Below are 15093 nucleotides of genomic sequence, written 5' to 3'. Positions count from 1 at the left end.
TACCTACACTCCCCATTCAGCAAAGGAACTACCCACTTACTTCAATAACTTTTTCACTGGAACAGGAAGACAACTTCCATATCTTTTTTTTTCTATACCTTGGTTACTGAAGGAAGAGCTGTTACCTTGTACAGCTCCAGAGAAGAAGCTTCATAAAGCAAAATATAACGTAAGTGTATTCCTTTTGCCCAGCATCTTAAATGTGTAGAAAAGTCCCGAAATTTCAAGGGGGTCAGACCCTATCTTCAGTTTCTTATAACTCCGCCACACATTTATGTATGGGCTAGAATTTTTATGCAAGGTATCTGCTTTAAAGCAGGTTTTTGGCTTGGTTTGGGGGTTTTTTTTCAGCTGAAATTTAAAACAAATACATACATACTAAAGCCAACAATGAAAAAAAACCAAGAAAGTTGTTTTTTTTTCTAAAGTGATTATAAGGAAAATTCACCATTTTGCTATGTTTAAAAAAAATCTCCCCCAAATACTTGGACAGATTTAACACTCTCAGATTCTGATTCTGTAAGGGTGCAGGGAGTTACCTTTCGTAGATTTCTTGGGACAGTAAGAGCTGGCTCAGAAACAGCTGAGCATTCACCAAAGAAAAAATAGTCAATAAAAAAATTAAGAGAAAAAAAATACAACAAAACACAAAACCACAATCAAATAAATTACAAGCTCAGCAGGCATCTGTTGATATTTAGGTAACTAAAGTTTCCAAAATGTTCTTCTTGATTGGTGTTTTTACAGCCTTAGGCTATGGTTTCACAACACAATGTCTCCAGAAACTAAACTAGATTAGGAAATCTATTCACCTTGCTCACTACCACCTTCTCCTGTCATCTGTTTCAGCCTCTGTACTCCAGTTCATTGTCTTTTCATTGCAGAACAGCTTATAGGGCGATGCTGTAATCCACTGTTTTTTAATTCCACTTTTGGGGGGATTTTCTCCAGTGATATTCTTCACAGTATAGCCTTACATCAAGTGCCTGTGCGCAAAAACCCCAGCATGACCAAGCAAAAAGGAACTTCCTAAATCAGTGCTCTGAGAGAGTATCATGCTTTTTCGGGCAGACTACACACATTACTCCTACAACTTCCTGCCATACGTCCTCCATTCGAAGGCTAGCTGAAGCTTAGTCAAACTTGCCCTGTAGTTAGTCGCACAGGTATCCTGGTCTAGAATAGCATTTGACTAGTACTATGGGTACAGAAACTATATGCACGATCCTCTTCCACAGGTATGGAGACTGTACCCACCATCCATCATTCCCATTACCTTCACAGTGTCCTAACAGCATCACAGTGAATGCTTCCTGCCTCAAATGCAGAGGAGACAAAAGCCACATTAGTGGAGTTTATTTGGCAAGGCTTAGGGAAGTAGCAGATGACATTCCTCAACTCTGCCATCAGCCAACCAGAGGCTCCCTGACCACATAATGGATCACCTTACATTTAGCCTCAGAACACACAATTCGTAGAATTTTCATTTGCATACACATGAATACAGTCCCCATAATCAAATGGAAGCTAACAAATAACGGCAAACAGTCATGCAAAGATGTCTTTCCAGCCAGACACCTGAGGAAAGAGCCATGGCTCTGCAGCAGTGGGAGCAGCACGACTGTGCTGAACTATGAACTGGTGGTGGGGGCCAGGAAACAGGTAGGGAAAAAGGAAGGAAAAGGGACAACTCTGAGATCTGGTAGGAGCTGTTCGGATTTGAAAACAGAAGACAGGGAAGGTAAAAGGGTCCTCAGAGCTTGCACCAGTCCCAGAGGTCTTGCTGCGTGACACTGGCTTTCAGAGTAATACGTCTGTAATTGCAATAAGCCACTGAGAGAGGACAAGGGAAGAAAAAATGAATAAAATAAAAAAGAAGCAGGTGAAGATATACTAGGAGATGACAAAAGAAAGAGAAGTAGAATTTGCTGTAGGGAAATGACAGTGTTTAGAGACAGCTGAGTAACAGAATATACAAGACAACATAACGAAGACTGCAAGGAAAGGGGACTGCACCAGAAGTAAAGGTGACAGATAGGAAAATGAGGAAAACCAAACAGTGTCTGGCAGATGTAGAAAGAATGAAGGCAAAAAAGAACAGACTCTTACATATTGAGCTTAGTATATTCTATTTGTGCGCCTTTTTTAATTATAATTTATTTTATTAGAATTTTCCTGTCAGATAATTTACACTGCATATTTTGTGGAAAGGAGAAGTTCCTTCTAGATACCAAGTTTACATCACCACAAAAGGCCACCCTGGGTTCTGCAGCTTAGCAACTGCTAAGACTGATGAAATTTTATATATAAGTTCCCAGAGTACCCACAGACCATCCAGCAGACAGGGAGCTTATCAACTGTTTAGAGAAGTGTCCTTGGGAAAACACTATTTTTTCCAAATTGAGAATTACATGTAATGCTGCTGAAGAATGAGGCCATATTTCTAGCAGCATGGTATTTGTTTATGCAAAATACAGTGATATTTGTATCCAAGAAGCATTTCTGGAGGAAAGAAGAAAAGGGAAGGGATTTGGAAAAAACTCCAGGAACAAAATTTTGTTGGCAAGCTTGTTCCTGGAGTTTTCTCTGAAGGGGAAGGGGAAGGGGAAGGGGAAGGGGAAGAGGAGAGGAGAGGAGAGGAGAGGAGAGGAGAGGAGAGGAGAGGAGAGGAGAGGAGAGGAGAGGAGAGGAGAGGAGAGGAGAGGAGAGGAAAAGGGAAAGGAAAAAGGAAAAAGAAGTTGGAGCAACTGTTCTTTTTCTACTTAAAAATGGAATATTTCCAAACTGGACCACCAGGGAAACTGGTCAGTAAAGAAACATTTTGGGCTGCCAGGAAGCAGCTCTGAGAGATAAGACAGGGTAAGGAAGAAAAGGGAGAGGAGAAAACAACAGGGTGTGTGACACAAGGGGACTGATGGTACTGTGAGCAGTTAAATGGGTCATGTCATCCCAACTAAGGGATATTCTGGTTTTAGTGGATAAACTGCTGAACAAAGTCAGAAAAAATTAAACAATCAATAAGTAAAACATAAAATAAATTCAAGGCTGAGCCCTGATCAAAAGAAAAGCCCTATCCAAGGATCAGAAGCATGAAGGAGGGGAAAAAAAGAAGTTATTACGTTAATTCACTTTGTCTGTAATAAACCCATTTTTTATTACAAAGTGTTCTCAAGAGTATTTTCTTGCTTGCTACTTCTTCATCCCCTAAGAAACTCCATTCCCTGATGTAACTCAGAAAACTGGCAAGCTAGGAATCAAGTATTAAATGGTACCAGAGAATTAAAAATAATAATAATTGAAAAAAAAAAAAGCAGAGATATAAAAGACCTCAGAACTGGATTTTGAGAAACACTTTTATCGGCCTATATCAAAAAGATGCATCAAGTTACCTAATCAAATAAGTAGGATTTACAGAGAAAGGAAAAAAAAAAAAAAGTAGTTATTAGTTCAAATCAAAGAAGCCAGTTTACATTCTCCCTCTTCCAGTTTTTGACATGTGCTGCTTCATACTGGAAGCCATTCAGTGAAATTAGCACAATGGCTCACCCAGAGTAAAGGTATAATCCGTGTGAATAAAACTGGAAGGAAATTTGACCCTGAAATAAAAACCACCACATAACTGGGAGTGGGAGGTGGCAGAGTATTTCTTTCTGTGGTCTCCTGCAAGCCAACAGGTCAAAACCAGGATCACATACTTGTAGCAACAGATCCCATCCAAAACCACAGTCATTATGAGAGGGTGACATGAAGTTCAACACATGACATTAATGCCATCTGTTAAGATATTATGACTGTAAAACTAGAAAGTACAGCAGTTTCAATACCTAATATTCACTACAGACCTCAAGATTACTAGAGAACCTGTTCAAAGTAGTAAGATCAGTGTCAAAGCCTCAAGCACTGAACTGAGATCAAGTCACAAGATGGTTATACAAAATAACAAAATTAAAATAAGGATATCAACAAAGGATGAAACAATATTTAGGAAACATATTCACATTCCATCTTCCTGTAGCTTTTCAGAACAGGCAGACAAAGGGTGTAGATATTTGAGGTGTTTTCAGGGAGTCCTTAAATGAATGAATCCACCTTCTATTGCAATTAGAAGAATCATCAATTAAGAAGAAGTCCCTTAAGCTGCCTTGTTCAGTTATTCAGCAGAGAGAGACAGACAGATAGCACAAGCCTGACACCACTAGAATTGTGCAAGCATCAAGATGCCCAAGTTTCAGAAAGGAAAGGACACCCAACAGTGTTCATTTACTCTCACACAACACCACTGATAAAGACGGTCCACTTAAAGAATTGCTGAGACTGGATTGATGGGACACCTTGGAGCTCTTAAAATAAATGGGATCATTGTTTCATTTGAAAGACACCCAGAAGCCCCAGACTTACTTAGCCCCGAAGATAAGAGAAGGCCTCAGTGTGAGATACTGGACTAGGAGCTGGGAAATGTGAGCTCTGAAATGATGTGTGCTCTCTCCAGGTTGACTGATTCAGAGCAACCCTGTCACAATATTTGGATTCATTTTTGAAGAGGATGAGAAGAACACTGCAGATATTCGAAAAACCACAGTAAAATTAAAAAGGAGTGACACCAGCTTCTTAAGAAAACAAAAAATAAAAAAGGTGAACAAGATTAAAATTTTGAGAAGAATATTAAGTCAAGCCTGGAGAAACAAAAATTGCTATTCAAATGAAAATGAGGAGGAGATGAATTTCCTGTATGTTTTTCCAAATGCTATGATTAAATATCCTTTCAAAAAAAGACCTAACAAGTAGGTATAAGAAGAAAATTGGCCTCACATCCGTAAAACTTCTGAAGATGATACTGAGTGGTTTATCTATACCATTTCTGATTCATTGTAAATGCAATGAACTCTCATTTTAAAATTTAGTGTATTGCTGCAAACACAGTGAGTAGTTGAAAATTTGGCTTAGGGACGTTACTGCATCTGCAGCATGAAGACGGAATTACACACGATAGACCTGAACCTCAAACATTTGCCAAAGGACGAAATTCACTATCCTGTTGTTTCCACAAAATTAGAATTCCAAGTCCAGAAAAGGGCTTTTAGCTAACAATTTAGAGATGATCTGTAGAGTACTCTGTGCTTTTCTGTCTGCAGCAACAGACAATGTGAGAGACAAAGCCAGATGTCACAGAATGAGTGGAAATAAAATCTAGGTATATCAATGCCAGTATTTTTCCAGATACCATATTGACTATTTCTATCCACTATACACAGACATCAGGAACTATGGCAGAAGTTATGATGAACAGCATCAGCCCCAGATTAGGAGATGCCTTGGTAGCTTGTTTGGTTGTACATTTTCCAGCTAAGCAGACCTTAGATGAGCACTGGGGTTCAGAAAGGACAATTAGTCTGTTTCCAAATGGATGTAAGCAGAACATAACCTGCTGTGGGTCTGAATATACCCGTGATTGAGGCCAGAATGGTTTATCTTATTTTGAAGTTGTATCATGCCTAAAACCAGTGAGGTGCTATCAAGAACAACAGCCCCCTTTGCAGATTTCCATGCCCTGTTTATCTGGAATGGTTTTTTACAATAGGAAAAGGTCTGCATGTACATCAACATATGACAAATTTACACCACGAGCACTGCACAGGCCTGCATAACTAGCAGTCAAGCAGAACTGCTGCTGATAGAGCACAAATTTCCAACTTGAGCATAAACCTGAAAATCACCCTCTCAAGGCAGACTCTGCTAAGATAGTTTGCCATGGTACAGGTATGTTGCCCTCAGTGAGAAATCTATCAACAACATTATGAAGCTTTGCAGCAGGAATAAAAAAAAAAAAAAAAAAGGAAAAGTACAGATGAAAGTTGTGAGCATCTGTAGAGAGTTCAAGAAACATAACTGCAGGAGACCAATTATTAAAAGAACTCAAGAACTGTTATGCAAGTACTATGAAAGACAAAAAAACAGCACCAAGAGGGAAATCTTACTCTATATGGAAAAGTGCAGAGCAGAGTTTTGCAAACCAAAAGCAACAGATCCCAGCAAACATGTCTTAATTAAAAAAACATCTGCCCAGTCACATTCTCTACAAACTACAGAGAAAGACTCCTACAAGTAAGGTATCACCCAAAAGATAAAGAAACTATAGCTAGAGCAGCTCACTGAAAATACAGTTACACTGGGGATAAAAAGTAGCCTGAGGGGAAATGAATGTTTAAATAAAGTGAACACACTAACTGGATATAAAATAGGCATGAATAAAGATCAACCAGAAATTATACAATGCATTTTAACAATTAACGGTGTGAGGACTGTAACAGCCTGAGAAGTAGCACAGGCAAAAAAAATATTAACTAGGTTTGACAGCTAAACACCTTCATAAACTGTTCAATGCCAGAGTACCCCACAACAGCATACATCCAACACAGGCATCAGGGACAAAGGAGGCTCTGTCAAGGCCTAGGGAACTTCAGGACTTGGAATCCTTTTGAACCTCTGGAATTTCCATTACTTTGACAAATTTTTCCAGCTAACAATTTTACTGGACTTGTGCAAAGCGTCAGACACTGTCCTGCACGACATCCTTGTCTCTAAATTGAAGAGACATCAATTTGATAGGTGGACCACTCAGTGGATAAAGAGTGGCTGCATGGCCACACACAAAGAGTTGTGGTCAATGACGCAGTGTCCAGTTGGAGACCAGTAATGAGTGGTGTCCCTCAGGGATCGGTGTTGGGACTGGTCCTGTTCAACATCTTTGTCGCTGACACGGACAGTGGGATTGAGTGCGCCCTCAGCAAGTTTGCCGATGACACCAAGCTGTGTGGTTCAGTTGATACCCTGGAGGGAAGGAATGCCATCCAGAGGGACCCTGACACACTTGGAGGTGGGCTGATGCCAACCTCATGAAGTTTAACCATGCCAAGTGCAAGGTCCTCCACCTGGGTCGGAGCAATCCCAGGCACAGCTACAGGTTGGGCAGAGAAGAGATTCAGAGCAGCCCTGCAGAGAAGGACTTGGGGGTGTTGGTCAATGAGAAAATGAACATGAGCTGGCTTCAGTGTGCACTTGCAGCCCAGAAAGCCAGCCGTATCCTGGGCTGCATCAAAAGAAGCGCGACCAGCAGGTCGAAGGGGGTGATCCTGCCCCTCTACTCTGCTCTCGTGAGACCTCACTTGGAGTATTGTGTGCAATCTGGGGTCCTCAACACAAAAAGGACACGGAACTGTTGGAGCAAGTCCAGAGGAGGGCCACAAGGATGACTGGGGGACTGGAGCACCTCCTGTATGAAGACAGGCTGAGAAAGCTGGGGCTGTTCAGCCTGGAGAAGAGAATGAGTGGAGACCTCATAGCAGCCTTCCAGTATCTGAAGGGGGCCTGTAAGGATGCTGGGGAGGGACTCCTCATTAGGGACTGCAGTGACAGGACAAGGGGTAACGGGTTAAAACTTAAACAGGGGAAGTTTAGATTGGATATAAGGAGGAAGTTCTTTACTGTGAGAGTGGTGAGGCACTGGAATGGGTTGCCCAGGGAAGCTGTGAATGCTCCATCCCTGGCGGTGTTCAAGGCCAGGTTGGACAGAGCCTATAGTGACATGGTCTAATGTGGGAGATGTCCCTGCCCATGGCAGGGGAGTTGGAGCTATATGATCTTAAGGTCCTTTCCAACCCTATCTATTCTATGATTCTATTGATTATCAGCCTGTGAGATTACCAACTTGTAGTGAGACTGAAAGTCAACCCAGAGAAGGTAAAGACAAAAAGACAAAAAACATGGGAACATGAAAGAGCTGAATGCAGGTCACTGCATTTGGTACACTGACTAAAATCAGAATAGGAAAGATTTCCAATGTAATAGTAGATCTGCCAGGGCAACTGAATCAGTTTTTGATTAATAGTTTTTGTATATTGAATAGAAAGGGACATATGAAAATGCTAGCTAGAAAATCTGTGGTAAAAGCCTATTGATATGTGTTGTTACATGGGGAAATACCATCACAGCAATGCTAACCATATGGCTTGACAAAGCATAGCAGACAGTTGGTTGAAAAAAACAAGGTGAACTGAAATCTACAGAAGGAAGCAGGAGACAGGACACAGGAAGAACAGCTCTTCTGTCTGGATAAATAACTGTGCTCTGTGGAAAGAAACAGATCAGTTGGTGCAAGCAAGAAGGCTACCATGAAAAAAAAAAAAAAAAAAAAGAAGAAAAAAGATACAGTAGATCTGCAAACTGAGAATTCAGCCCAAATCCTCAGAAACTCTGGAGAAACCTAATCCAAAAGACATTTTGGGAGAAAATAAAAGTTCAGAAACAAATTCCCTTCTAAAGGAATTTAACAGGCTGTCAAGAAAATGTTTTATTTCAGTAGAATTGCTCCTAGAGCTCTCCACATGTGCTTAAGCATTTCTGTCTTATGTATCTCTCCCCACCCTTTAGGTCAGAGAGGCAAAACATGCACAAAATCTTACACAAGTGACTGGGCTCCACTAACCCAAAGATCCAAGTTTTCAAACAAATAATTTTCTTTGATTAAAAAACGATAAACAAATATACAAAAGTACACAAATACCTATTCACATACTGCACATATCTGTACAAATATGTCCTCCACTGCTCTTACAAAACTTAAGAATCAACCAAATCATGCTGGTTCCCACACTCTATCCCATTCTCTTAAAATGGATTTTAAGGGAATGAAAGCAATATTTAAGACTGATGTTTAAAATAAATTAACAACCACAAGCTTCTAAATCAATTCTAATGCCCCAGTACAACCCAAACTGGCAGCTCACTAAAATTTATTAGAATAAATTTTCATATAGGATCATTTCTTTAAGCTCACTGTACTAAACAAATTGCAATTCTGCTTATTTAGTGAAATCTGGCCCCATACGAGAGCTTGCATTGTAAGGGAGTTACTTATGCTTTAATAAATGTTCTTTAGACATGAAGCAATATAGGTAGAGTGCTACAAACTTAAAGAGAAAAGACACAAAATGTGTACAAAAGACAAGTTTTTCTCATAGGTAACTGGTTTCAGTGGTCAAAAAAGGTTATTTAGAAAAGCTCAGTTATAAAGACTGAGAATTGTTTTATGACCCAGCTTTGTTTTTGGCACAACAAAAAAAACATTTGGTGTATTTCATGTTTGTGATTACAAGCACAGTCACTTTTATCTTAAAAGGTAATTTTTAATGGCTGATTACGAGTGTTGTCTTGGGACAGAACATTAAATACCAATCAATACTGCTAGTCTGTTTATTTCTGTAGGTTTTGAATACTTGACCTCAAGGTGCAAAATAAACCCACTCTATGTGAACAACAGACCTCAGGCAGATCTTAGGTCTGACTTGTATGACCCTTCCTTCACCTCTCTAGTTTTGAGTTTACTCACTTATAGAAAGAACATAATGATATCTGCCTGTCACTGGAGGTACATAATTTCAGTAACAAAGTTTCAAAGTACTCTGGGATCAAATTAAGAGATACTATTTAAGTAATCTAAAATAAGCTTCAGAAAGGAAGCATCCAAAAAAATTTCAAGCTTTCTGCTCATCTCAAAGCTTGATATTAATTACAAACTTAAGGTACAGAGCTAATGCAAAATCTTTCAAACTCTTATTGTAACAGTGTAAAAAAAAAAAAGGAATATATCATGCATAGTAGTACCTGGTTTAGACACTTCATGTCCATTTACCTAACAGTGAACAATTAACATCCAGGCAGATTGTGCTGCAGTCCGTCCCAGCTTACTTTACTTATCAAGCTTGTCAGATACTAAAATCCATTAGATACAAGTTTTACATCAACCACAGAAATTCCATGATTCTGTATGTCAATCCATAGAGAAATCTACTTTTTTACTCCTTACTGAGCTCTCTTATTGAGCCAAGGTAAGTCAGGCAAAGAGAAATATGGGTATTAAATAAGCATGAGTATCTGCCAGGTCTACCATGAAACAGAGATCACCTAAGCACTTTCAGGAAACATCTGATGTGGAAACCCAATACAAGTGCCACCAATTCTGAGAATGCTGTAGCGTCCACAGCTGTGGCCCTGAGTACATTTTCTCCGCACAGAGCTCTTTCCCTAGAAAAGATGAATAAGGGAAGAAGTGGTGCTTAATGATTATTCTGTTTGCAAGAAAAAAGATCTGGCTTTCAAATGAACAGCAGCTAAGAGACACTAGAGCACCAACAGATGGACAGTAGAAATTTGACAATTTAAGCCCAAAACGGAAAAATATGACAACCACAAAAATGCTTTACGAAGGCCCTTGAACAAACACTTTGGAAGCCCATGGAGAATAATATGTGGTTTCAAACTTTTGGAGACTTCAGCAAAGTAATTTCTAGGTCTCTAATCTTTTTAACGGACTGACAATATAGACTTTGAAAAAGTTTCAGACTGTCATAGAGAGACTTGGAAACAATTTTTATAGCTGCTAAGCATCTACAAGTAGGAAAAAGAATAATCCTGTGTCTTTTATTTGTAAGGCCTTCTGCTGTGATTAGAGTATTTGTTCTTTTCACCAGAGAACAATCTCTCTGCTTAAGTTCAATAGCAAGATGGAGTTCATAAAATCTGAAATGAGTGTACACAGCACCTAACAGCTCATGCTAGGTCTTCTTCAGTTGCAAGGATTGATGCAAGAACACACAGAAGTTAAATAACTTATGTCTGTGTAAGTACAATAATCTGAAATAGTTCTTTTTAAAATAACGTTCCACAGACTAAAAGTGGATGACCATGACACATGCAAAGTGTCAAAGCAAGCTCCAGTGTCCTATTCGAGTTGATACAGAAAAACATCGACTGTAAATGGCTCAGGGGTGAGGAGACTCACTGGGAAAGAGTGATGGTAAATCACACGTTAGCCAAGCGGAGGGTGCAAGCTTCCGTGTGCCTCACCGCAATCTACGGAGAGCGACTGGTGCAGCCCACAACACCGCCCTGGGCCAGGGTGGAGAGGCCGCAGACCCAGCACCGGTAGGCGCGTCCTCACAGCGGAGGGCGGCGGCCCCGGTTCCCCGCAGCCCCTCTGGCTGGCCCGGCTGCGGTAGAAGGCGTGAGGCCACTCCGGGCGCCTGCAGCCGAGGAACGGCCACACGCAGGCAGGTCCCAGCTACTCAGGGCGGCCCGGCCCGGCCTGTCGCGAGGAGCGAGTCAGGCGCTCCATCCTAGACCGGGCCCGGCCCCACGGGCGCGCACCGGCGGGACGGAACCACGTGCTCGGCGCGACGCTTCGAGCCCCCACCGGCAGCGGGATCAGCGCCTCCCGGGACAAGCTGGTGTGAATCCACGGGTCACCTCCTCCGTGGGGAACGTCGCGTCTTACCACACTTCTATTTTTTGGTTTTAACATCAGGCTCGCGGGCGCGGCGTCTGATGCCGGACAATTAGCAAAAGCAGCAGGGGGATGCTTGCCAATAAACACCGAGATTTGAGGTCAAGCAGCTGTAAATCTGCATTAATCGTTTCAGGAATTCAGCTATTTACAAAAGCTTTTAAAGACCAAACAAATAAGAGTAGGGAGGGGAGGAGAGAGAGCTGTACTTACCTTCACATTGTTTCCCTTCGCCTTTATAGCCCGGCTTACAGATGCATTTGTAGGATTTCGGCGTGTTTTGGCAGATCGCATCGATGTGACAGTCATCCGTAGCTTCTGCGCACTCGTCAACATCTGGAAGTACAGAAGGAACCCCAAGGGGACAGATAAGAATGGAGATCTGAGACACACAAAACCGCCACGAATAGATAGCCCACTTGAAGAAGCTGTTTGCTTGTCTGCCTTCTGAGTGCCATCCTGGAAATGAGAACATCTGACATGAAGTAACTGAACAAACCAGCGTTATTCCCTTTAAATCACTTATAAGCATTGCTCCGCCAAGCTAGAGGGACTTGGTCCCACGGTTCTGCATTAGGAAATCATGAGACATATTAAAAATTAGCTCCTGCTCTATAGGTCTGGTGCTGGAAACCCACATCTTAAAGGAGCAAGAAAGCGTTTGAATTACCTATAAGGGGGGATCCCATTTGCATGTTCTAGCAAAGACTTCTTAAGTTAGAAAGACAAACCCCAGTTTAAATAAACTATGCTGGCAGGGGAATGAGAAAAAGAAATATTTGAACAGCAAACCCACAATAATCCTTTTTATTAAGAGGCAAAAAAAAAAAAAATAAAATGAAGACCATATTAAACTGAGTAAGTTAGCATAGAGAAAAGCAACCTGCAACAACACCCTCTCCACGAAGCAAAACTCATTTAGAAGGCAGAAGTCCGAGCACTCCCCCCAGGCCCTCCTCGGGCGGGTGCCGCACTGGTGAGACAGACACGGGCACGGGGGGACCCAGACCCCTTTCCTTGCTTTCAGGATAGGAAGCCTTTACAAACATTTCAGTGACGGGCAGTCGTTTTCTCCCCCGGATTTAAAGAGGATGGGGGAGGGCGGGGGATGAGAGAGAGTCGAGATTTGGTAGTCGTGGGAATGTTAATGAAGTGAACATAGTAGAAAAAGAAAAGAAAAAAAAAAAAAAAGCTCCGACCTATTCAGGGATGGGGTGTGCAGTTAACATGGGAACATTTAAAGCCCTGCCTAACCGGCCCTGCCCCCCGCGCTCCCCACAGATGGTCCCGGCCACCTCAGTCACCCGCCGCCCCCTACGCAAGGGGCTGCGGCGAGGCCGCTGCTGCCAGAGGCCGGGACTGCCTCGGGGAGTCCGGTCGGACTGGGCCAATTCGCCGCTGTCAGCCGCGGCCGTCGTGTCAGTAACGCACCTCGCAATGATTTCCTCACATCTGGGGGTCGCAGGAGAAGGCAGGGAGGGGAGCGCTCTGCCCAGGAGGGGCGGGCTAGCAGCCGGTAACAACGAGCAGAGCAGCACACAGCACAGCCTCCCTTTTACTTTTAGGAAGTATCGAGGAGAGAGGGGTACTGCGGAGGGGGGAAGGAAGGAGGGCAGAGAGAAAAGGGGGCATCCCTTGAGAGACGTGCAGTTGGTTTCATGCCAATTAGATTAGCAGATCCTCAAAAAAGGGGCACCAAAGTGAAAACAGTTTTATTGTTCGCTTGAAATCCCAACGCTAATTGTTTCAGAAGTGCTCACTCAGCCATCTCCAGTGATAACACCCGGATCCTTCAAAGTCACCGGGGACTGGAGGAGGCTATTTAAAGAGAGGAAGAATAATCAGACACGGTGCTATGGCACACAGCAGAGGACTGCTCGGAGAGGTGCGGACCAGGACGGCCCCGAGGGGGCACCTCGAGGACCCCACCAAGAGAGCTGCCTGCATTCTGTATTGTTGTTACATATATATTTTTGTTTGTTTTTTTTTTTTTCTTTTTAAAGCAAGAGGAGTACAGAACGCAGGGCGTCATATGTTTTTGGAGAAACGCAGGGCTGCTGTAATGTTTCCTCATTTCTTTTCCATTTATTTTAACCTCTGAGCCGGTTCAGGTCTAGCTATGATTTACGCGAATTAGTTTAGGGGTCCGTGGGTGTTGCCCGGATCAGACACAGATCCAGTCAAGCACAAAAAGAAAAGGTTTGAGTTGGGTTTGTTTTGTTTTGGTTTTTGTGTGTGTGGGGGGGGTGGTTTTTTTTTTTTTAATGTTTTGGTTTATACTTTTGACTCATTAAACCAGCACCTATCTCCCATCAAGATCAGAGAAAGTGACAGCTGGACTCTTTATAATGCCGTCAAAAATTCAAACTACATTGAGCCAAGGGGGACATTTCACAGCAACCAGAGGATGCCTGGGAGTCAGACGTGAATGCCAATGAGTCAAATGAAAGGGCAAAACCAAATATGAGCCCCTGCTCTGCTCCACATCTCACACTGCATTGCTTAGACTTTAAGAACTTCGACGCTGACCTTGTTCATTTTGTTGCATTTAAACTCATGTATCTGAGGGAAAGAGATTTTCCACCGCCCCCTTCTCCCCCCCCCCTTTACCTTAAAGGATTTCTTCTAGCACAACTTCAGAGACTGCATACACATCTTTAAGAAATTACTTTGGGCTTACAAAATTCCTAGACAGATGGGGGCTTGGGGGGTGTTTATGTTGGTTTTCTTAAATACCGTAGCAAAGACTTAATACCATCACTGCTATGTAAGAGATAGGAGCGCGGCTGTGAAGAAACGCCAGTTCTTTGGGTTAATGCGCAGACAGGGAAAACCTGTTAAGATAGAACAGCCAACGCTTCCCCTGCGGAGTCTGGGATTCAGCACACAGTACCTCCTGGGCACTCAAGGAAAGTAACTTTTCTTTCCCCGTCTTTCCCTCCAGACGTCCCTTGGCTCCGGTAGTGTCAAACACGCGAGAAAACGCCGCCCCACCACAACTTCCAACACCCCCAGCGCTACCAGCAGCAAGAAGTAACCTCCCCCTCGGCACCTTACACCAGGGAGAGGAGAGCGGACAAACACGGTGCCCCCCGAAGTTCCCTCTTACCTGCGCCCCCGCTGCCTCCTGCCAACCTGCCGGCCCAGGCGAGAGCAAAGAGCAAACAGCAGCGCCGCGAAAAGCAAACAGTGCCCATGATAAAGATGCGATCCCCGGCCCCCGGTGCCTGTCTGCGATAAGGGACGCACTCGGGGCCGGCCGCGCGGAGCCGCCGGCGCTGACGCCCTGACAGCGCCCCGCTGATTCGCCGGGGCTCCCGCGGCGGAGGCGGGCCGGGGCGGGCCGAGCCGTCCCCACCGCCCCCACCGCCCCCGAGACTGCCCCCGAGCCCCGCCGCCGCCGGAGTGGGGGCGGTGGGTGAGGCGGTCCAACTCTTACCGCCCCAAGAGATATCTATTAGGTGCCTACCGGCGTCACACCCGCGGCCCCCTTACGTCTCCCAGCAGGTAGGAAGCCCGCAGAGCGGCGTCACCGGGCTTCGGCCCCGGGCGCCCTCGGCTGCTCCAGCTTTGATCCCCTCAGGGACCGGGGCGCGCTTGCGGACCGTTATGCTCTTCCCCTACCCCGGAGGGCGCCCCCCCGCGGCCGGGAGCAGCTCTGGGCGGCAGGAGGGGGTCGCATCTCCTTCTCAGTGCCCTTCGCAGGGGGCCCCGAGGAAATGGCTCCCCCCCCAACTCCGAGCTGCGGGCTCTGA

At 43.9% G+C, this 15093-nt stretch overlaps 1 protein-coding gene across 5 annotated transcripts in view; it reads right to left on the bottom strand.

Annotated features, from left to right (window-relative positions):
• Positions 1-14635, bottom strand: part of SCUBE1 (signal peptide, CUB domain and EGF like domain containing 1) — a 206996-nt gene extending 192361 nt beyond the window's left edge. For 3 of the 5 annotated variants that reach the window (XM_061472074.1, XM_061472077.1, XM_061472075.1), the window contains exons 1-2: positions 14448-14635; positions 11552-11674 (exon numbers count right to left, since the gene is read on the bottom strand). In XM_061472074.1, coding sequence (XP_061328058.1) covers positions 11552-11674; positions 14448-14535 — 211 coding nt within the window. In that variant the 5' untranslated portion in view covers positions 14536-14635. Of the gene's footprint in view, positions 1-1276; positions 1390-11551; positions 11675-14447 lie in introns of those variants that run through there. The other 2 variants (XM_061472078.1, XM_061472076.1) reach the window with 2 other exon arrangements.
• Between the last annotated feature and the right edge of the window lie 458 nt (positions 14636-15093).

This window comes from Pezoporus flaviventris, unplaced genomic scaffold (assembly GCF_033815535.1).
Source record: "Pezoporus flaviventris isolate CSIRO_AGI_PZ_B2104156 unplaced genomic scaffold, CSIRO_AGI_Pfla_v1 ptg000070l, whole genome shotgun sequence".
Lineage (NCBI taxonomy): Eukaryota > Metazoa > Chordata > Aves > Psittaciformes > Psittacidae > Pezoporus > Pezoporus flaviventris.
Note: the sequence above shows the minus strand (reverse complement) of the source record. Positions and strands in the feature narration are given on the sequence as shown.